We start from the raw sequence: 24,368 nt of genomic DNA, 5'->3' as shown, positions 1-24,368 counted from the left end.
AATTGATATTTTAATGTGTTAATTAGTGTCTTCAATTATTAAACCTCCCAATTTATTGCTTCTTAATTATAACTTTATTAGTGAAGTTACTGAGGGTTTTGGAAAACTTGGAAATGTTTAATTTTCATTTTATCAATAGTCAAATTTATCCTTTTATTACTTGTTTTGCGAAAATTGTACGTGACGATATTTGAAACGCGAGCAAGCTTTTCGTCGATTGAATAATTAATCTCGTCCGAGGCTAAAATTAATCTCTCATCCGGTGCACTTGAAAAAACAGCCGCGAAGCTTTCAGCTTTCGTCTCGTTATTAATTTTCTATGAACTCTGGCGTTACGTCAAAAGAATTAATAATTTTTTTCGCGTTTTTTAATTCACCGCCAACTTTATGCGAGGAAAACCGAGGAAACGAAGTTTATTTTCCAAGAAAACTGATCGTTTCCTGCGATTATTTATCTTGTGTTTTTGCCAGACATGGAAAAATGTTATTTTTCTAACCTTTTCTCAATGACACACATTACAGTAATTTAGTAATTCAATTTAAGTTTTCATGAAATTTTATCCATATTGTATGGTTCATATTTACACAAATAACAGATAAATCAAAATGATTAAAATCCATGTACATATGTTTTAATAATTTTGGATACCATATAAATTTTGCAGTACACTAAACTGTTAGTACTTCAACATTGATTTATCTATTAATAGCTTGACTTCAGTGCTTGAAGTCAGAAACTTAATCAATTGTCACAAATAAAATATGGATAGCAATACGCATATCAATAGCCATGCACATTTGACGTCAAGAATACAGATTTACTTGCAACAATATTATTTACTCATAGTGCTACAAAGGTTATTTATAGACCCGGTTTGTGGGTAGTAAATGTATGGTGTTGTCACTTTCATTCAATTGTATTCTATACTTCAAAGACTGAATTTCAAGCAACCTTAACCTTTACCTCTTGAGTGATACCAATATTCTAAATTACCTTATGGTACAAGAGGTATTACACTGTAACTTTAAAGGTGCACTCAAGTGCAACCTAGGCTTCATACGTGCAAGGGCAAAAGGGTTTTTCTTTTAGTTTTACCAAATTCTCCTAAAATTTAAAGGAAATGGTGGAAGGTTCCTCCTACCACTGTTTTTAATTAAAGAAAACCTACTTTGCATTTAAGTGTACCACCCAGCCCCAGGGAAAAATTCTAATTTTTATAATAAAAGTCTCTATTTTGGCATCAAAATATATTGAAGCTCCATTTTCTGAAAGATCACAACAGTAGGACCTTGCCTAAAAGTCCTTGGTAGAGGCAGAATTCTAGACAAACCGTTTATCTGACAGTTTTCGGTAGAGTTCCATCGTTGAATGCGTATTATCAATGGAGTTTCGATACACGAGGTAGCAGTTTGCGCACGAGTGAGCATCATTGCCTTGGTAAACACACGTTTTCATGATGCACACGTATGTGGGCTCGACGTCTCTTGGTGTTGGCGAGTGATCAAAGCTAATGGGGCATCGAGCCATGCCGGCATATTAATCGGTTGGCATCTCTCATACCTGTAATAGCCATCGTGTGTGGGTGGTGTGTGTAAAAGGGCCCTTTAAAAGTGGCAGAGAAACTTCCGCCGGGTAGGGAAAAAATCATTGCACCTGGATGTAGCAACAAGGTCTCGGCTTAACCGGGTTTTCAGGGATGCAATATTATAATACTTTGTGTTGCAAGAAAAAATTAATGTTTTCTGTTTTAATTTCTCTTTTCGAAAGCCTTCTGTGCTCGATACTGTATAATTACTTTGAAAGCTTCATGTTTTGAGCTCGTAGAAATCTAAATATTCTACACACCCACACGTAGAAAATTAAAAATACTTGAGAGTATCGGATTAACAGCGACCTGCGTTTGCATGCCTCCATAGTATTAACCTTTTAATTTCATCGTTGCAATTGCCCCGGCACCTTGTGCGTCCAAATGCAGTGAAACCGTTTGCATGATCCAAGCGCACGTAATTAGACCAAGGATGAGCTCTTTTCATGGCTCAATCTCTGTTCTCGTATTTGATTACGCATAGTTGGCCAGGTAATAAAAGAGACCAAAACATTTATCGAAGGAAAACGATGAAAATTTTTACGATCGTCGAACAATGGCGGTGTTTAGCACCCGTTGAAATGCTTTTCACAACTGTGCACCTTGACCGAAGCACGAGCTCGCAATTGAGAGGGTGAAGAAAAAGAGGAAAGAGGTTGAGGAATAAAAAAACTCGTAGAAGAAATAAATTGTACCGTTGGCGAGTTTTATCGGGATTCCTCTTTGAAGTTATGCAGCTCGTAAAAAGCGAACCACCCGCCTATCGGCTATTGTTCGAGAAATATTTGCAAAGTAGTCTGCGTTCTTTTGTAAATACTGCGTCGATTCGAGGAGCAACTTCTTCACGTTTATAGCTCGATTACCATTAACAGTTCAACTTTACTGCGTGGTATTTCGCCGCGAAGGACAATTAATTTCATCAATTTCAACGCCGTCAATACATCTTAACACCCACCCCCTTTTTTCATGTTCGAGCATCGAGATTTTCAAAGTTTTTCTCTTAGTAATACTAAACTTTTGGTAAGATTTACTCCCACGCGCAAACATCTTCTTTTATCACTAAACCACCCGAAAGAAAACCCTTGTTTTTGGGGGGGTAATCCCCAAAAGCTGTCAGTCAAGACGTTTGAAAATCTGTCTTCTTCTAGCAATATCAAACCGAGAATCCTGTTTCAACCCCTCGAATCTCAGCACAAAGTAACAGTCTATTTTCTCGGTTGATTTTCCAAAGGAGATCAGTCAGTATCCCACGCGTTGCCCTTTTTATGAAATTATTTGTACTTGAAATTAATCGATGAAGGGGCTTTGTAGCAGGATTGCGTGGATAAGGTCATGGTCGTTCGTTTGGACGCTGGTTGGATCGGCTCGATACCGCATGTAGGTCATGGTTCGATCTCCTCCGCTCGTCTCTTCTTTTCCCATTGCTAAAAGGATAACCCCGTTGCGTTAGCTCGTCTCTCCCTGTCTATTTTTCCGAAACACGCCCCCGCGAATGATGCGGCTTAATTCGATACATCGTCGAGAAAATATGATAATAACGCGTCCGCCCACGGCTATTTCGACGACGCGCACGTCGACCAATTAACCGGCACCATGGCGAAGTGATTTGAATGCAATTTGAGACGAGCAATCATCGGCCATCAAGCCTTGGTAATTTTATACGGAAAATCGGTTCGCAATAACCGGGACAAGTGATTTAATTAATAAGTCCGACCGACTGGAAGCGGCTGTTGTTTGCGAGAAACCACCGTAGATTTCGCGACCTCGTTGATCGACGATCCACGGATTAATAAAATATTTCCCGATTTTATTCCAGCCACGTGATCCGTGACTGGAAATTTCGCGATATCCTGCGGAATTTAGGTAAATGTTTCGATCAATAACCAGGTAGGTCAGAAACATTTATAGCATGATCGAATCGATGATAATGCGATGCAGTCTACGGTGAAGTGGTTGATTTTTATGGTTGACACGCGATTCGCACGTTTGTTCGCTCTTGAATCAGCATATTCATCTAGGAAACATATTACCAGGAAAATTGGTTAAAAATAAACGAAATACATATTGCTCCATATTTCTTTCTAACAGAACTGAAATGATTCGTTCTGGGGTGTATAATATGTCTATCTGTATTTGTTCAACATTGTTCAGATTTGAGTTTATTTTGCGAAATTGTTTGATGCATCGAGGAATTAATTGGTTCAACAGGGAAATTAATTGAATACTTTCGTTTACTTTCAGAATTTGCAGCAGCCACGCTCGCAGTCGGAACGCCAGCTATCTGGTGAGTTTTTAACAAACATTCAGTAAAAATTAAATTCCAATTTAAGCTCGCTAGACTTGGAGTCAGCCGCCTCGAGAAAGTAATTAGCATCCGTTCGCGAAACGGTTGATAATTAATCGAACTTTCCCGAGCGATCCTCCGCGTTGTTTTCACGAAACACGCTCGCGGTTATTCCCCGTGAACGCACGCGTATTTTGGGAATACAGTCGCGATTTCTCTGCGAATAGAAAGCTGACGGAAATGTCGTCGATGAAAGGGCGGAAAAGTCGTAGAAACAGAGACGCGTGCCACCTGTAAGTTTTCTCCCCTCGCTGCTTTAATCTTTGATCCGACAGCGTGGCTCGTTCGTTTTCGCTCGTCCTCGATCCAAAATAAGCTTTCTACGTAAGGGTCGTTGGTATAATACGCGCATTCTTGTCGAAAAATGGAAAGAAATAGATGTCAGAATAGCTGGCTCGTGGGCGTTTGCTTTTGATACCAGAAAGCAGAATTTTATTGAAAATATAAGGCAGCCTCTACAGATCTGAAGATATAAACGGAGAGGTACTGATTTTATTAGATTCGCCGTATATTTGAATCGAAATTGTAGTTATAAATTTTCAAAAGAAAAAAAGTGGTAACCTTATATCAGTGAATTGGATTTGGGTTAATAAAAAGTATCTTATAAAATTTTTTAGAAATTGATTGAATAGGAAACAACAAAGCTTTTTTGAAATCACAAAGAGTGCACTTATAATGCACTTTGATGCATCACCAAGAATGCAATAAATCCGTAAATTAGAACTTATTTAAAATACGGAATACGAAATGCGTTCTTTTCGTTCTGGTTCTTAATGATGTATAGAGATCGTCGTGAAGCAAGGTATTTGCGTTATAAACGAAATTATTGAAGCTGCTTCCGGCTGTTCGACGCAATAATTAAAAATCGATACGGCGAAGTGCAGCGTAAATACTTGAAGTTTGCTTCGAGGATTTCATCGGGGCACTTTAAATTCAATATTTCCCGTATCGAAAGGATCGTTCGATATTCTGAAATTAATAAAATTCTTTGGAATTTTTGAAAAACGGCTCGGGGTAAATTATACGCGAGAAATTTTTGTACGTGTAACGTGTCTTTAGTGATAAAGGCAGAAATGTTTCCTTAAAAAAGAAATGGAGCATCGAGTGTGGTCAGCGTATCGATAATCGAATCATGAAGACAAGTACCATATGGAAGGTACTTCTTTTTTTAGTCCACTTTTTAAGGTTTTACATCGCTCGGTAGAAATTAAGCTTGACCCAAAATGTTTCTCCTCTGTCGCGTTATAAAATAAAATTCTGAAAGTTGCAGTTTGTTCGTGTAATATTTTCTTATGATGAATTTTACCTCTTGAAATTTCAACTCAAATTCGTCGTAATTTTCTGCTTCAATAGACAAAAATTTTGTATATATTTCTTTTAAAGACCATGATTTTTCCAAAAAGTGCAATTACATTAAATTATGTTAACCATTTTATGTCATATTTCTGAGATAATATAAATACCCAGCTGTATAGAAAATTCAAGTGCATACTCGATATTTCTTTAAACAGAGTAAGATGGATGAATTTAAAATTGTGTCAATCTAATGCACTTGTCACACTGTATATCGCTTCTGAATAATGCTTCAAAAGCATTTCTTTACAAGAAAATCTCTTATATTTCATCTCAACGTTTCCCTAGTCGAAAGCCCAGAAAATATTTTTCTTTCATCCACAAGTGAAAAGGGAACAAAGGGGGTTGCATGAGTACCATCACTCTAAACAAACTGATCATAGTCACTTAACTCGATAAATTAATTACGGAATAGTTTAATTTGCTTGAATTTTCTCGGTGAAAAACTGTCGCAAATAATTCTGTTTTGCGTGAAATTAATTACGAATACGTTTATAAGCCCTGAGGATTATTGTATATATAGAGATTGAAACAAGAAGTGGGTCAAGTCTACTTCAATAAACCTCTGTTAGTACGGTCTGAAATCCGTGTACAACGAACATTCGTACGTTAATGAATTCACTTGCCGTATTTGTAGGCTATTAATCAATGTGTGATTTATACAGTTGTCTTGTACATTCATTAGCTCGCACATAAAATAAGATGTTTTTTCTTCATTTATTTATTAAACAGGAAATTGCATAATTACTTAACTTTTGTTTGGGTAAATTGTAATTTATTTACCCGGGGAAAAACAGCAGCTTGATCGCTAATAAATTTTTCATTTTTAAAATTAAATTATCATATTTCCAGGAAAATTAATTTGGAATCGTTTTCTCAGAAATTTCTCAATAGAATCTAAATTTATTTTAAATCGTAATTGATTGCCCATTGCAGCCTGTAAATAAAATTAGGATTAACAATTGATTTGCCACAATTTTCAAATGAAGGATTAGGATTGACAAGTGCTATATCAAAATTCCTATAAAAATTATTTTGGCTCTCATCAGCCCATAAAGGAATTAGAACTATCAATAGGTATGAGAAAATTTGACTCAAGACGTAACAGAACAATATCGAAGTATCTCTTCTTTCAATATACTGCTCGTCTCAATTGACGATTCTCTGGTGGATCACTGTCGCAGTAAAGAGTGCAGGTATCAGGCAGGTGATTTGATCGGTTCCCGAGCAAAAAAGCCCCGGAGACGCTTGCGCTGCGGCGGTGACGGCGGCGGTGACGGTGGCGGCGACGGTGGCTTTCGTCCCATCGGCCAATGGAACACGGTGCCAGTCGTCGCTATCACGGGCACCGCGGCGCTGGTCGCAGTTCACCAAGCGGCGTCCACGCGACTCGCGACGCGCTTTGAGGCTGTTTTTCACAGTTTTTTCAAGCCTCGTCGCCGATAGATCCATCGTTTCACGTCGACGTGTGCGCGATTATATTCGTTCGACCATTTGAACACGTCCATCGTACGACACTTGTCTTCGTCTTTACGATTTTTTAGGTATCGATCGCAGTGCTCAAGTTCACGATAGCAAACATAAATGGATCGATCGCACGAGTATGCAGCAGCGAGTGTCTTGGATTTTTCGCAAAAATTTCAATCAGGATATGTAATCTTTCGTTGCTTAAGAGAATGAGAAATTTCTGGTGAAGGCTCGAAATTCGCGCGCGAATCTGTGTCAATGGGGACTGGTATTTTTATTAAACTTTCAAACTTCTATTTATTATTATCTAATTTTCTCGAATCTGGTGTGGATAATTTGAAACGAAATTACCACAGTTTTTTATTACCGCAAATTAAGATTTTTAATGAAGATTTTTTTAATAAAATTTGATGATAGACCCGAGAAAAATACACAGGATTAAATGCAAGTTTCGTATTTTAATATTTTTAAATAGAAAGTGTCTGTTGAATGCTTGAGGTCTGCTGATTTTGCGCGCCAATTGTTTCAAAACTAAGCACTCTGGTATTTACGCGTGGTCCGGGCTTCTGTCGTAAATAGGTGATCGAATCTCATGGGGGATGTTCCATGGAATGTCATGGCTCATTTTATCGAATATCGTCTTCTGATAGAATACACGATATATAACAAAATCAAAAGGACATAGTGTCAAATCCTGCACTTCAATTTTGCAAAATTAAATTTGTAATTATATAATTAAAATTTCAATTTTTTCATCTTCAAATAATTTCTCTAAAGCATATAGAAGTATTTAATATTTTCAGGAGTATACGAAATGATTAATAAAGGGTAATAATATCTTGCGAATGTTAACAATGTCTGGTTTTGTTTGAGCTCACAGTCATGCTTAAAATATTGAATCAGCTGTTTGCAGAAACAAGTGATTCCATTCTGAGATATTGTTTTGCCACATCATCGAACATTTCTCTTTTTCTGGGATATTTTGAGTGAAATTTTCAGTTCGAATACAGGAATAATCTTTATCGAATCTTTTAATACTGTAGAAGAATAATTTAGTATAGAAAGAAGAATCGAAGCCAGTGTGTTCTGTAATACGTAGCCAGTCATTGATTATACGTTGCTATATTTATAGATTCATTGCGTAATAAGCCGATTAATCGATTTATTAATTAAGAAACCCTCTTTAATTTTAGTCGTTGGCTAGTGTCATTCGACGCATGGGAAAACTCAGGAATATTTCATTCGTTTCCTTACATAAAAATAGTTTCCATTTTGTTATTAATTCTGTTCTTATCATTCATTTCTGTTAAACAATTTCTATATCACATGTTTAAGAAAATAATGAAAATATCTGTATTTTTGCAAAATCATCATAGAGCAATCTTTTTTTTATAATTGCAAATTCTATCAATTACTAAGAAAATTGCAAAACATGCAAAGTTTACTCACCAAACAAATTCATTTATTTTACTGGAACCATAACGATCGTAACCAATTCGCAGCAAATGTTTCGAAAAAGGGATGAAAAACGATTGATTGGAAGCATTTTTCCAATTTTCTGGATAGACGAACGTCAATACAAATTTTCACATGCGCCGTTGAAAAGACGAATGGCCGATGGCTAAATATATTTGCGATCCCAGAATGGCAGCTGCTCGTTCAGCTATAAAGTATTATCACTCGACGTGACAGCGAGTCAAAGCGGCAGACTTTATTGACAGACGAAACGATGAAAGTTTACAAAATTCATTCACCGCTAATTCCCGTTCGCTTTTCCGTCCAATTATTCACCGCATAGCTCGGATCCGCTTCCTGTTAGACAGTCGCGACTTTTATCGAGTTTTCTCTCGAGCGGTCTGTCACCCGGTGTGTCATGCTCGTTTCGTTTCGGGAAGTTAAATGCTTCCTGAAAATCCTTCCGGATATCCCTTCGTCACTGTCCATTCCAGGGTGAAACTTGAGCGAAACATGAACTTTGTCTATGGCAAAGTTTGGACAGTCTGCTTCGAAATTGATTTTTATTAGAAAAGAATAGGGGACATTGATGGGCATCTGTTCTGTATAACATCAGGTATAAAGTAATTGAATTTTTATTGAAAAAATTGTGGAATTTTCAAAATTTTGTAAAAGAAAAATGACTAATTTTTAATCTATTTGCAATTGCAAAGTTTGAAATAATTATATCAGCCTCCAATACATTCCTATAATCCGGAAAAGGATAAAACGTATCGCATTCTACGTCACCGGAAGTTTTTTTATTCAAAGCTAACATAATTCCGGATTTTGCAAAGGGGTTTCATTCTTGCGTCGGAGCAATTTAATTTCCCTATGTGCCCATGCAATTTCATATCTGCATTTAGTTATAGTGAATGTAGGCGGGAAATTCAATTTCGAGGAGTCGTTAGTTCGCCCGATAGACGTGTTTCAAACAAATGTCTTTGGTAAAGTTCAAAGGTTTTCAACGAGACACAGGCGATAGCGATCACCTATAGGCATTTTGACTTCGAATCGCGAACCACACTTGACTAAATATCGAACATCAGAGTATTAGGTTCTTGTATTGAGATATCAAGGGTAACTGCACATTTGGAACGAAGAATGCACTTTCGTTTTAGACCACGAATTCGATAAACGCGTCTCTTCGTTGAACTGGAACTGCTCCATTTTAATGTCCCAGATGAAACGTTTACGTCTATTATTTCAGTTATTAAGTTGTTTCTATCGCTTGCTCAGATTAATTCGTCGCACTAGATAGTTTCTGAAATTGCTTAATGCATCGTCCTTCTTTATGAACAATTGCATTGTCTTCTAACGTGAATTAACATGGGTGATTCCTATGACCGTAATCACCCATTCAATTAATATTAATTAAAAGTAAATTTTGAATGATATTTTAATTTTCACTTGCTACATTATAAATAAAAATCAGAGGATTAAGATCCATCGTTTGGTTAGCTAGTCATCCAGTATGAAATTTTGGCCTAGAATCTTTCTTATGCCAATTGTTAAATTACATTTGCAACAATACCGAATTAAGATCGATCTCCCGATCGTAAGTACAGATGACGGCGTTATTGTTCGGCCGGGAAGTGTTTAATTTTGTCATTAACCGTGTTTGAGAGTGCACTCTAAGCAGACCGTCTGCCATGACGGAGAAAGGCGTTGGATTCGATGTTCATCAACTTTATCTCATCGTAAACCTATTTCTATTTACGATGAGAGAAAAGTCTTAGAAAATCTGGTTGCAAGCGGTAGATTGAAAACGAGTCGATGAATGTCTGTAAACAATCTCCGTTGTTATCTGATGAAACATAGGTGAAGTTACGATGCTGATTTTCAGAACAGTCATCGTTTTCAAGTACCTTTTCGAAGAATTTTCTCTTTAGATTTAGGGTAAAGTTAATATTGCTATTGTTGTTCCGCTTCTCCGTAGAAGTAATTCTTGGTGCTTTCAGTTGATCTCGTAATGAGATGTTTCCTTTTGACCTGCTGGAAATGAGTGTTCGGATAAGATCTTTCACTTTTCTCTTTTGTCCTGTTATTTTTGTGCATTTGAAAAAATTCTTGTATAAATTTGGTGAAAAATATTTCTGTTTTATAAGCTGCATAAATTGTTTTTAAATGAGATGACACGCTTCTAGATTAAACATTTTTCTTTATATATTTTTGGGGGCTCTCTCCATGGTCAGCTGTGTGATGGTTATTAGACATATTTTATTTACAAATATATTTCATCCTGTTGTTTAAAAGACTTGCTAATGCTCTAAATGTTCTTCTAAATATCAATGAATCAGCATCGGCTAATTTTACACCGAAGGGGCTCAGTCCCTTCGAAATGATTACACTTTCAAGAAATTTATATTTTCGGTGCGATGAGGGGCTATTTTTATCCCTGTTTGATCGTTCCACCGGTTTAAGTTCATTCGACGTTCTTAATACCGTCCTCGTTAGCATCTGCTGGAGTCGAACATCTCGGAATCTTCGAAAATTCCTTGTCCTTCGAACCACTTAACATTTTTATTTCATATCATCGAGTTGCAAATTTGGTATGAAGTTTCTTTCACTTCGAACACATGGCAAATTTAAAAATAAGCAGTGAATTTCAGTAATTTCTCTATATTTGAAAACTCATTACCAGCAGGTTAGAAACTTAAAAATTTCTTATCTTTCTCACACATAGTTATTCACCTGTATTCATTATATCCAATTTTTCTAAATATCTGGGTTATCAAGGTATTACCAACGGTGCACTATATTATCAGATTTTTGTTCTACCTTTTACTTCAACTTGTAAAATGAATACTGGTTTCTAAGGGAAATTAATGGTAATCCATGACATATTGCTAACTAATGCGTTTAATCAACCGTCACTTAGTTTTTTGTAACCTTTAATTGAACGCTCCATACAAGATTTATTACAAACCAGGAAACAAAACTATCATTATACATTATTAAGGCAAGATTGATTTATTTATTAATAATCGACTGTACAGAGAATCCAGGCTTTATTCTTTATCCACCCATTTAGCGCTCTATTGATTATTTTTTTCTATCGGTTTGATTTCTTTTTTGATACACAGTGCATTTAAGATACAAACACCGTTTTTCATTTTTCTTGAGAAAATCTAGCCGACAGTGTAAGACAGTGACGATCGACTTACAATTTGTCAACGAGTTTCTGGTTCGACACACAGCGCCGACTGACGATTTCACAAGCGTGGCAGATTAGACAACCAGTTGAACCGGCTTATAAACAATTCTAGCTAAAGATAACGCTAATCGAGCGTTCTTGACACCTGCTTCGATCGCCAATAAATAACGAGCGTAAAGAAAGTATTTGGTTCATTGCAAGGTGTCCCCATACGACGCGACGACACCACCATGAATATTAATCAATCCTGTCGTAATTAGTTTCACTTAAAATTAGATTTCAAGGATTTCCTGCGTTCGTTAACCATCGCCTTTGATGATTTCCAAGCATCCTGTAAATAACTTGTAGTTTCTTCATTGAACTAATATGTAAAATGTATTACAGTGAGTTCTAATCCGAGATTTATTGATCGTTATTAATGATATGTTTCCGTTTGATCGCCTTATCTAATTCTCTTGATTGGAAATGGGTTACTTTATCAGCAATTTCTTTCTATGAAAATTCCACTCTTAATGCAATTAAGATATCACTGAGTTTTCTCTATTTTCCAACTTAAATTTATTTTTTATTATAGATAGCGTAATATTTATTTTTGTAAACTTTTGTCGTTATTCTTTCATTCTAACTTTCTTGTCAATTAATGTACCGAACATTGAATGGCAAATTTTATCCGCGGTACTTCAAGGTCCACACTTTTTTTATCCATAAAAAAATCGGATCATTAATCACGATAAATTAGAAGTAGAACGGATTGATTTCGTAACTTAAGGGTAGACACTCAATCCTTTTAACGAAGTACTTATAAAACAAATTTAATTAAATGCAACACCAGTGACCTCCATGATAGCCAACCGGTTGACACAATTACACCTAGAGTGATTTTCTTGTCAGCCTAATTCAGTGACGAGGTGACAATTAGCGAGCGTCGATTCGACAGGCGTAAGCAATTAAGCGAGTGGATTTTTCGGCCAAGTAGAATAGCCCCGGAAGTGTCAGACGGCTCTGAACAACCGCTAATAGCTTCCTCAGGGCTGTCGCGAGCGGCGATAACGCGACAAAGACTCGTTCAGCGACGGCGACTCGTGGCTCGAGAAAGTGACGGTAATTTGCATAAACTAAGCGGGTCGTTTTGATTTTGTTACGCTAGATCGTTTCACCGTGGTTGCGATGAAAATTGAACGCCGCGAAACCCGCATCAAGAACTGTACACGCTTCTGGTACTGGAATTGCGCGACTTCCTATGAATTATTCAGGGCATTAACGGCGACAATATTAGCGATATTGCCGATCTCTGTGAACGGGCTCTGTGTTTTATCCGAACGATCGTTCAATCTTTCATGACAGTAGATGTCGAGTGTTTGTATGCTAATCCATCGTAATCGTTCTCTTAATTTCCAACCATTGCTGACTGTAATTTTTTTACACTGCTAATCTCTGTGCAGCGCAGCTTTAATCCTTTGTCGATATATAGCTCGATAATTGGCATTTAATTGATGACAAATTAGAAAGGAGAGAAAGTTTAATTAAAATATTCTTGTGTGAGATTGAAACAATTAATTTTTTCGAACAAGAATTATTTTTTGTAGATATTATCATCGAATACCTTAGGGTTCGAATGACGTGTTGGTATAAAAATATTTCTTGAATCATATAAAAATTCCTTATGCAACCAATATAAATACATTCCATTCGATAAGCATCGGAAATAACGATATTTCTTGGCACGAGCAAAAAGTTACAAGATTGTAAAGCATTATTGATTGTGCAAAGGAATATTGCCGTTCAGGAGGAAAAGTAACGTGTGAGAAATCGAATCGTAGCCCGAGGAAACCACTTTGAAATCCGCAACGCGCGTTCGTCGACTCGGTGGTCGAGTCGAAAGTTCGATATCGCGATCAAACAATGTCCTGGTGAGATATCGCGACAGGACCTGTTGAAGCCAAGGGTCGCCGCTCGAAGTGCAACAAATCGCTCGTTAGTCACCGTAATTACCGCTTTCCTTCGACAATGTACACCGTTCCTTGAACGATAAATCTTTCTGTGCGTTTGTCGTCGAGACCTGTCCACCAGGATCGCGCTTTTACGCGTTCACGTGCAAGCCAGTTCCCTTAGACTTCTGTCCATTTTACAATCTACGAAATAGAGCTTTCTCTTTCAATTTAATCACTCCATTCCTCCGTAAGAAAATTTTGAAAGATTCGCCAAGGGAGTAATTCAATTTGAATTTACTTTTGGCAATTAAATTCTTGATGCATTTATGTGATTTTAGGGTAATATATTATTCAAAGAGAAAACTAAGTCCAATTCGTTCTGGGTCCTTAATTAAAAGTCATATTAATAATTTTGAAATGGTTCTCTTGGATTTCGAGTAGAATTTCTTTGGATTCACAAGGTTGAGTAGGATTTGGCACGGTGCATGTTTTGCTGCAGTTCCGCAGTCTGCGCTGGAATTAGCAAAAATCTCGAAGAGCGTCTGACGACCCCGTCGTCTCGAGTTTCCGCCAGCCTTTTCCGGTGTCGAGTCAATATTTGATCGCGAGCAATAGGCGACCATATTCGTCTCCTTCAATGGGTAATCCTCGAGCCGGGGCAAATTCTCTGTACCAAGTCCGTTTTTCGATATCCCACAGCTCACCGCATCGTGTTTCCTAGTCAGCAAATAGAAGTCTGGTGCGCGATTGATGAACAAATAAAAAGTTCAGTGTTTTCGATAGCACCGACACCGACACCGACTTGTTAAAATTTTTAATGAGGAAATTATGAAAATAGAAATTATTTTGAAGTATGATTTATTGATCTGCTGTGCTGCATACTCTTTTTTGACACGATCGATCATTTGTAAAATCTTGGAATAAATTCAAAAATGTGGTATATTTTGACTGCAGTTCTTCTCCATTTGTTGAATCTGTTCTTCAACCGGCAGCAATTATAAGAGGATGAAAATAATACTTAGAAAATTATGCAAAATAGTCTATTAAAAACTACTCTCGTACGTCTCCGTGAATTCGTTGAAAGTGTGCTACAGATACTTGCAGAAGATCGTGTTAAATTATTACGAGAAACGCAATAATTTTTAATTAACTCATCGACGAAGATCGTTGGAAAAAGAAGGAAGTATCTACAGGTTCAAAGTAAATAGAATTAATAATCACCAGGATATGCAGGAAAGAATCTAGGAAAACATTAATAAAGATGCCTTAGTTAAGAAGGAAATGAAAGTTTCTTCATTACCAAGTGACGTGAATTAAAACAGATGCAAGATTCTTAATTAAAACTAATCAAACCAAACTATCACCAAAGCTGGATTAAAAGAAAATTGATACAGTTTTAAAAATCAGTGAGGATCATTTGACAAGATAGCGATAGAAATTAAGCAATTTCCAAGCAGTTCGAGTAAAATAGAAAATTTAGTCTCCACGAAATTGAAACGTCGAGGGAAACGATTTCTAGGATATTCAGACTAGGAAAACGATAACGTAAGATTACGTGAGACTCCGCAACAAGTGGTTCATTTTTTAAAGGAGCACGTGGGAGGTTCACCTACATCTCCGAGCGAAATTCCTCCGACAAGAAAAATGGAGCAAGCACGTTCCAAAAGATAATAACACGTACCTTCGTGTTCCCAGACAGTCATTCGCAAACATTTCAGAAGATCAATAAATCTTCTCTAGCCAAGAGGATAAATCTTCTCGTGTTTAAATAACGAAGATCAGCAAGCAAAATGATTTACATTGATCCGTGTGCGATCGTCTTGTCGAAAAATCTCAAACGTAGGAATTCAAATAGAACGTCTCCCATGTTGTAAAGCTAAAAATTCTTGGAGCGGGACGATCCCGGAAGAAAATACAGCAAAACTGGAGGGAAAAAAACGAACCACGGAGAAACTACACAAGATATACCGGAAGATGTCGACCGAGGAGGGTCGATCGGCTACACCCGCGGGTTCCGGTGTGATCGAGGAAACCGGGCACGGGGGTAGCAGGAGGATGTCGCATTTCAAGGAATATAAATTCTTTCGTAGCTTCAGCGCGAAAGTGGAGAACTGGCCGATGCGGAAAGCGGAAGCTCTTTGGCGGAGGATGCGAGAGCGAAAAATCGCAGGTGAGCTGAGAGTTTTCGTGAATATTAGAAAATTAGAAAATTAGAAAAAATTTTTCAGTATAATCTTTCGCATGTTTTTGAGAAGTCAAGACGTCAAATCGCGTCTAATTCGACATGCACGTGCGGCTGGATCGTTGTTTCGTATCCCATCGTTGAATCGTTAGGGAAAAGCGAATTTGCATGGTTCATCGCTTCCACGCCCCCTCGTAATTATTGTTCTGAATAATTGCCAGAGTTAATTATCGCGCTCGACGGAGCGTCGGCGCGTTTTGGCGATGCTGTACGCTCGCGTGGACGATGATATAATAACGTGATTGAAATGTCATATTGGTTATCACCCATTTTCTTCCTGCTGTCGTTCAACCTGTCCTCTGATTCTAATTGCTAAGAGTATCTATCGATTAATAAAAAATTTCGTGTGGTAGATCGTGTCCTTGGATCGTATTTAATTAAAAAATTAGCTAGGTAAAGTCTATATTGAAGCGCAACAAAAATCTATGATCCCCGGGGAAGAAGTACGCGGAAATCGCGACAACAACTCGAAGCCGATTGAACGCGAGCGTCGATCGATTGCTTCGTTCTCCGCGACGACGAGCTGTGGTCAAGTGCGACTAGGAACCACTTTTAAAAATCAATTCGCCGTTCCGTGATGGCCGCAACGATTTACTGTTATTTTTGCTGCAATCGGGAACAATCGTGGCAGGCAGATTTGCTCCGCGGTTAAAATGAAAACACGCTCGCGCTGTCTGACTCGTGTATTGCGGTGAAACATGCAGAAACAGCATTGCATTTCACTCTTCTCATGATTTATTTTCATGACTGTGAAAACAATGAGATGATCGTCCGTGGTATTCCTTTGAAAATTATTCTCATTCATTTATTTGTGATTCCATAAAATTGCAGTTGTTTTCAATGTGACAGATTTCGAGATCGATTTGTCAGAATGTCTCAAGAATTTAATGCTCGATTCGAGTTGATATGATTCAGGTCGCAAACTAAGCGTGACAGGATCTCCGCGAAACAAGGTACCGTTGCTGAAGCATACGTGTTACCATTGTTACGAGGATGCTGTATGTCTGTTGCGAGACAAATGCAATTGTCCCAGTTTGAAATTAGTTTGGCTTAATGGCTAACACCCGAGGCCAGCCAGACCGTTCCACTTCGGAGTTGATTTCTTGTTAAAATCGATTAATTCTACTAAATTGCGTGACAAAATTTGTCAACTGGCCCGCTTCTGGCTGATCGATAATGCACCTCGAAAAAATTGCACTTGTGAATGGTAAGTGCATTGCTTGGTGCACTCCAATGCATCAAATTTTTAAAATCTTTTGAAACGTCGCATTTAACCAGATTTATTCTGACATGATAGCATACTGAGATGGGTCAATTCTTAAATAATTATTCTATCACCTATTCACAAGTCTCGTGATGCCTTCAAAATTTACTGAAAATGAAGCATTGTCACTTTTCCCAAATTTTATTGAGAGATCCTTCGAATCGATGGCGAGTCAGAGAGGAAGTACGAGTAGAATCGTGTTGACTCAACAGTCTGAGACGACCAAATCATAGGGGTCGTTTTAGATAAAGTTGCACGATTACATCATATCAGGATAAAGACGATACTCTCGGTGCCACCGATGACCGATAAGATCCCATCTTGTAAGCTTCCGCCATTGTTGGAACGGAATAACAGCAATTACGGTGGTGTGCTGGTGTTATCGGGGATCATATCACGGTCACGAAACACATATAACTCGGAATCGCACGCGTTTAAGGGTATTTCGGCGTTCTCGAAACGTTCAACCGATTAAAAAGTTTCGGAAACTAGTTGCTCGAATTTCTAACTTCATATCATTACAAGATATTAAACTCACTCTATAAATTTCTACATATTTTATTCATTTTTCTTTTAAATTCAAGTTCCTTAAAATGTCAATTGAATAAAATTATATTCTTCCTGGAAAATCTGATTCCAAGATCGCAGATTAATAACTGTCTAAGAATATAATATACGTTTCCAACTTTCACACTCCTGGACTTGTTTACTTTCTCTGTTAGCAAAATTTCTTGATCTTTAGCATATGTATCGCGTTAATAATTTACTTTTTGTATGATTATTTCGTTTGAATAGGAATAGAAATTCTATTAGAATTTTTAAACAATTCCTGTGATAATCATGGTAGTTTCAACATAATAATTTCCGTTCTGCATATTTTTACACTCTTGATGTTTTCACTTAGAAAGATTTTCTTGACATTTAATACTCACCCCAGCTTGTTTTAAAAGCTCTTGTTAAAAATTCTCTACCCATTATGTTCCCATCTTTCAGCCTTCTGTTTTTATATTCACCATGCTCTTCATATTTTCCCTCGCTGAATATTTGACTACCCTTAAAAACATTTTCAATTCTTATGTACATATCTCTATCATTCAAGGATTCCAGGATATGAAATTTTTATTTATTTTTTTTTTAAACTTTCAATCGCTGGATTATTTTTATTAGCGCAATACATTGTCAAAGAGAAAAAAAAAATACAAAGACTTATGAAATTATTTTTCATCTTCAAAATAAATTTTCCAATAAAGGAAGATGAGCTACGCCTCTTTCATAGCTTTGTCATCGGGAGCACAATATTTTTTGTCTGTGATATCATCGTCAGAACCGTGAAAGAAAGTCTTTGGACGTCTTGCAGAAAGTTTCTTTGAAAAAGATTCACAACTCCTGTCTCTTATTAAAACGTACAAGGCGGTAATGTTCTAGGAATGTGCATTGTACGTATTCGAGTCACGGGTGCTCGAAAAATCGAAGGAAAAAGAAGCATTGGTGTGTCGCAAAGCGAAATTGCAATGTGCCACCTGCAGAAAGATGAAACGCGTGAAAGGTGAAGAAAAAGAGTCGACAGAGAAAAGCGAGAAAAGCAAAGAGAAAATAATATGAATTGGAATGAGACCTTTAAGGAGAGACGGTATTAAGACTCTCTGAAGTGTAATCCACTGGTTACACAGTGTAAGAGAATTACTAATTTTGTTTTTTAATTACAAACCTGTCGGCAAATTTAATTTGACGCTGCAAATATTTTAATAACGATTCAATTATTTTATTTCCGTGAACTTTTTAATTGAATTCCTTTTAATTAGTTCCATGGAAAAAATTTCTCTTTGAAAATATTTTAACTTTTTTATCATTAATTTATTTCTGTTAATAATTCAAAAGTGTTGTCTGAAAGGGACAAATAAAGAACAGGAATTTTCTAAACAGTATGTTTTTTTTTTTTAAATTATTGAATAAAAGAACGCGTTCGTCCATAAACACAGAGTTGACCCATTCACTGTCGACCGTGAGAAAAATGGTATCATTCTCTCGATGCAGAAAAACATTGCCTTTCCGACAATAGCCAACTGGATATTGCCATCGTCCGACTGTTATTCCAACAAGGCGGACGAAATCGCGGTTCGAACCTCGTCGAATTTTTACGGAAATTGTGTTTTCCGAACGGTTGATGGACATCGCGTGATCTGAGAAAAACACACGTTTCTTTTACGATGCCATAGATTCCGAACACTTGCCATGTGTGAAAATACTTTCGGAGAGAGCGTGGCTCGGTGTAAACGAGAAGACGTCTCGGCGAGATGATTTATTTCAGGAAGAGGGAACACCACGAGGTATTTCGACGCGATTACATTAACAGTCGAATGCTTAGGTGCTTGGTGTGGTTCCAAATAGATTGCTCGATAAAATAATTTCAAAATTGTATATAGTGGATTTGTAGACGAATTCGTTATAGGAATTCATGGAAATACAGAACAAAGGGATTAATGGTAACCGCTAGCGAACACCTTTGTTGAAATTCTGCGAAGCTAGAATCAGTCACAAAGGAACTAATTATTGCACTTTTCTGTGCCGTGCGCATGTGGGTCAACTGGTTGCTGGTGGGATTATTGTTTGACAATATTCGACGCTTCGCTGGCGGCGCCTCGCTTCAGTGAGAAGCTTTATCTGACTCATTTAATTGAAAAGTATCGAGCCTGGCTGCTCTCTGAGCTTCAGAATTTTGCTGGCGTTTTTATAAAAGGAAATATTGACACAGTAATTAAAGCTAAAAATGTGTCGTCCAATTCAGAAAAAAATTAAGCCTTATTCATATTGAACATTCCGTCTAATTGAATAACTACCCAAAGGGTTAAACGCAAGTCACTAGAGTTCAATCGGCTTCAATTACATCGTAGCCTTTCAAATTCTAAACAATTTTCACGACGCTGACTAATTCAGCGGATTCGAGATCGGGGTTCGCGGATATCGAGAATTAATCCGACTGTTCCATTCAGTCGTGGCCTTCACGGTTCTGATCACGGTTGCTTCCACAGCACATTGGTTAAACATATTATGAAAGTTCTCGTTGTTGCGTTCCATTGTTCGAACTCGTGTTCGCATATTTTTCATCTCGACAACCAGCAATTATTCTCGCCAGGTTTCACGGATTACATTTTCTGGATCAAAATCATTTTGCAATTTAGAAAAAACGGATTTTTGAACTTTTCTTTGCGTAGATCCATTCTTTCAGACATTCTGTAGAAAAAAGTACATATATGGATATTAATTGCACGAATAGACAACCTTTCGCTGCCACTGAAAGCCCCTGTCACTTGATGCAATAACGAGGAAATTTTCAGCCGGTCCCTTTCGATTCGTCTGCCGATAGACGTAAACGAACAATTAAGGATACGCAATTATTATACTCGCCCGTTATGGAAAAGGAGCGAGTTAACGTATAATAACGTTCTCTAATGATAGACAAAGCACCGCAATTACCTTGATGGATCCCGATAGCCTTTTATCGCTTTTCACGTGGGCACCGGGGGGTCGTTACTCTTTCTCGCTTTTCCTTTTACTCCCTTTCGGGAAAATCGTGACGCGCGTAACGAGCCACAGATTCGATAGCTAATTTTAGAAATAGCGAATCGCGAAAGGAAATGCTATTCACCTCATTCGTGTACGTGCACGCATGATTTATATAGAATAGAGTTTCTATGAAAATTTTAGTGTTCACCCAGTAGGATTTGGATTTCAACTTAAAATATTCATTAATTGTATTCCCTGATTCTGTAAAATGAACGGTAATTGGTATTCGCGAATTTGTGTCGTTATTTGGGTGACACTGGGGAGTTTCGTTCGTTTATTTCCGATTTTTCACTAAATTAATATACCTACAGGTTTAATTGGAGATGAACATCTGTTTCATAATTCATAGCTTCGATTATTCAGAATAATTGTAAATTATTAATAGAGGCGATAATCTGGCTGTGATTATTTGCTCGCGTTAATAATGAAATCAAACCTGTTAATTATACAAGGTGTCTCAGAGAAAATTAATCGAAATTCAATTTCCTCTTCAAGAGAAATCAATTACTGAGAAATCCTGTATATACAAATTGAAATTAATTATATACAAACCACTGAGGTTTCGTAAAATGTTTCCAAATAAAAAGAATATTTATCGTTCGCGGAATCTTTTCAGTGAACAACTTCACATAGGATTCTCCTCCTTTCAAATCCGTTGGAAACATCCTTTTAGCTGTTGAGATGGCCTTTCGACGGAATCGTTGATGCTCAAGTTGTCCCGGGTAGCGGTTCCGGCAGGATCAAAAGATTATATCGTGAAATCCTTGCAGAAGGCAACGGCTTCACTCGCTAACAGCATCGCGCTAATCCTGTGCGGTATCTCTGTACTCGTAACGGAGCTTTCTGTCGTGTGCTTTCTTAGCTTTTTTTCCTCTGTAAATATTTCCGCGAATAGCAGATGAAAAATTAATAGGATACAGAGCTGTCAGGCTCGTTTAAGTAAATTTTAACAAAATTTTAGAAGTCATTAGTTACTGTTCTCTTCATTCATATTTCACTTAATTAGCCAAAATAGTTTCATTTAATTTCATTTAAATCGTTAGCTCTCTTAGTCGACAGGACACATCGACAGATAAGACAGGATTAAAGAGAATCGATGAACGTCAGGATAAAGATTGCGCAAGCCGGATTAAACAAGCGATAAAACCGTAATGGAAAATGATTAATCGCGAAACCGATGTTTAACTCGCCGTTACGGCCAGTCGAAGGGAAAGAATTCGTTGATTTAGGTAAGACTGTCGGCAACAACCAGCACGTGCCGAAGGCTATTCACGAGCAGCGTAGCTGTAATCACGCTGAAGCGGAACGTAATTTCCATCAACGGTTGCTACAACCGCGGGATAATCGTCATTCGGCCCGAGGCCAAGCATTTACGTCCCAATGAAGCCTTTGCTCGAGACTGGACGTTAACGTCCGACTGTTACCCTTCCAAAATATGTTTCAAGTCGTTTGACAAGTGTTTCTGGGGCTGATCTTATCAATGAAAATCAAGAAAAGGTTGCTATTAACGGTGTACCTTAAAACCACTAATTATTTCTTTCGAGTCTTAAGTTTGTAAATGGTTTTCCTCGAAAAATCTCAATCATCCGACGTTGATGAATCGACGAGAGAAATACCAGGGGCTACGTCAGACAAAATCTTATGTTTCCCTCACGTGGGACCAATTTTTCATCCGCGTGCAACGTAGAAAATTTTTTCGTCGCGAAATATGTATTCTGTTTCGCAACTTTCGTTTCGAGTATCACGGGCGCGTTTTTTTCTTCGTTCCGCACATCTGGGACCAATGCCGTGGTTTTTCTTTCGGCAACGTAACACTTTGAAATATTTTGCGGCATATATGCGTCGTTGGTGGGAAGCTAAGCATAACGCCATGGGAACGCTAATGACTACGATTTGTTTATCCCCGATTCAAAAATAGAGTCCGGACTTGGAGTCGTTTCGAATACGGTTCGATGCGATTCATTTTTGTAACTCTGACCTCTTGACTAATTACCTTTATGTTCATGGTATTCTTCAAAAATTATTTATAGAATACGTCTGACTATGTATAGTCACTCACACGTTTAGATACAATTATACAAAGCTACCTTTCAAAACGTGTGCTACAATATATGTATTTAGAATTTGTTTCACCAGAGATTCAGATTGTTCCACGATTCCTGCTGAACACTAATGGGGTAGACGATCGTTAGAAAACAATGCTTCGCTTGTATCTTCATCGAAAGCCTTGGCAAGCGTTTAGCAGATTCAGCGTCGCGATCAAAGCTGCTTTAAGCTCTCCGTAAGCATGGTATACGTTATCGTGCCAAGTTACACTCGGAAATTGCACCTGTCCGTCGCAGTCGACCTGAACCGATCGATCCGCTTCGAATTAAGCGACCGACGATTAGAACCGATTTACTTTCCACCACATGATCGATACGCTTTTCATGAACTCTCGTTCTCTTCAATAATTCAAACACCGCCGCGAATTCGTGAGGTATTTGAAAGGGGTACGAATTTAATTCCAATTATCTTGGTAATTATATCAGTTAATCTATTGCATTTGTGTTTGCATATTCATTAATTTATGAAGTTATTAAAGCTCAAAATTGTTTGATTATTATACTGTTTAGTGCTGGCTTGGTATAATGTTTTACGTAAATAAATTACAATTAGAATGCCATAATTATTTTTTTATTCTTCTGCGAATGGGTGCATTGTTTTGCATACATTAGAATATGTAAATTACAATATTCAACCTTTTAAAATTATATTTTAAATTATACTAAATGATACAGTAGTATTACCTTATCTTATCCGCAGGTAACCTTAGAGCTATTCATAGAATACAAAATTAACATATTTTTCATAAAATGAAAAAGACTTTTAACATATTTTCAAATTCTCTCCAAAATGAATCGTCAGCCAAACGAATGAGTATCTTAAATCAAACGAAGCCCAGGTTCAATCGAGGAACAGCAGCCGGTCGATTACGACAAGCATTACTAACGACCAAACGCAAACGGTTGCGCGACAAGGTAGTTCTCGTTAATCGGCACCAAGCTTGGGAGGAGGGAACAAGGTGAGACAACGAAGACTGTTAATTAGTCGTCGATGACACAGAGTGGAGGCACGCGGTTCGCGCAAACGAGATACACCGTGACAAATTGCGGTTTAGAAAGTCGAACGTTTGTCCCGCTGGAACGAAAGACGTTCGCGTTTCGCACCTGAGAATGTTCTGGCCTTCCCTACGAAGTCCGGGACAATGGGGAAGCGGAGCATTTCGAAGCGCGGTGCGCCCGTGGGAATGCAGCTGGTCTCGCCCGGGACGAGCCGATCGGTTGGAAAACGCGGCGGAGGAAAAACGTCCACGGTACCGATAATAAAGCAACGACAAACATCCGCGTGTTTTCATCGCCTGGGGATTAAATTAACGCGAGGCATAATTCGCGCCGCAACGCGAGATTATATACCGTAACCTTGCGGTTCGTCGGCGGAATTTGAAATACTACGAACTTATTGCCCCTCGGCGACTGCTGGTAATTCCAGTCGGTCTTTTTACCCGCTAACGAGCCTCGTACCGAACCCGATGACTCGCAGATCTCTGCGTGTACCAACGAGAAGGCTGAAATATTCATTCCTTTTGGTTGCGTGATTTTATTTCCAAGGTATGGAATTGGGGGTGAGGATTGAACATATCGAAAAGTGATCGCACAGCATTTTATTACAAAAGCATGTTGAAAAAGAGGACAAAATTTTTACGTAACAATGAAGTTGCACCATATAATCTACCGTCAAGGTAAAAAATAATGGCATGGGTAAAGGTACCTGCAAATATCGACACGACCTGGTCCACCTTTCGTCCCAGATGTTTATCTGAATTATAATTCACGGCAGTTATAATTCCCCTGAAAAGCGTATCGTTCACTTTCTACGCCGTTGCCCGCTATTATACGGACTCCGATGCAAATCGTCGGATTTATT

The 24,368-nt window shown here is 37.8% G+C and overlaps 1 protein-coding gene across 4 annotated transcripts in view; it reads left to right on the top strand.

Annotated features, from left to right (window-relative positions):
- LOC114878620 (rho GTPase-activating protein 7) overlaps positions 1-24,368 on the top strand; it is a 214,236-nt gene that overhangs the window by 81,789 nt on the left and 108,079 nt on the right. For all 4 annotated transcript variants that reach the window (XM_029192637.2, XM_029192639.2, XM_029192636.2 and 1 more), the window contains one exon: positions 3,828-3,870. In XM_029192637.2, the coding sequence (XP_029048470.1) occupies positions 3,828-3,870 (43 nt within the window). The remainder of the gene's footprint in view (positions 1-3,827; positions 3,871-24,368) is intronic.

This window comes from Osmia bicornis, chromosome 13 (assembly GCF_907164935.1).
Source record: "Osmia bicornis bicornis chromosome 13, iOsmBic2.1, whole genome shotgun sequence".
NCBI lineage: Eukaryota > Metazoa > Arthropoda > Insecta > Hymenoptera > Megachilidae > Osmia > Osmia bicornis.
The sequence above is the reverse complement of the archived record's forward strand: the minus strand, read 5'-3'. Positions and strand labels throughout refer to the sequence as shown.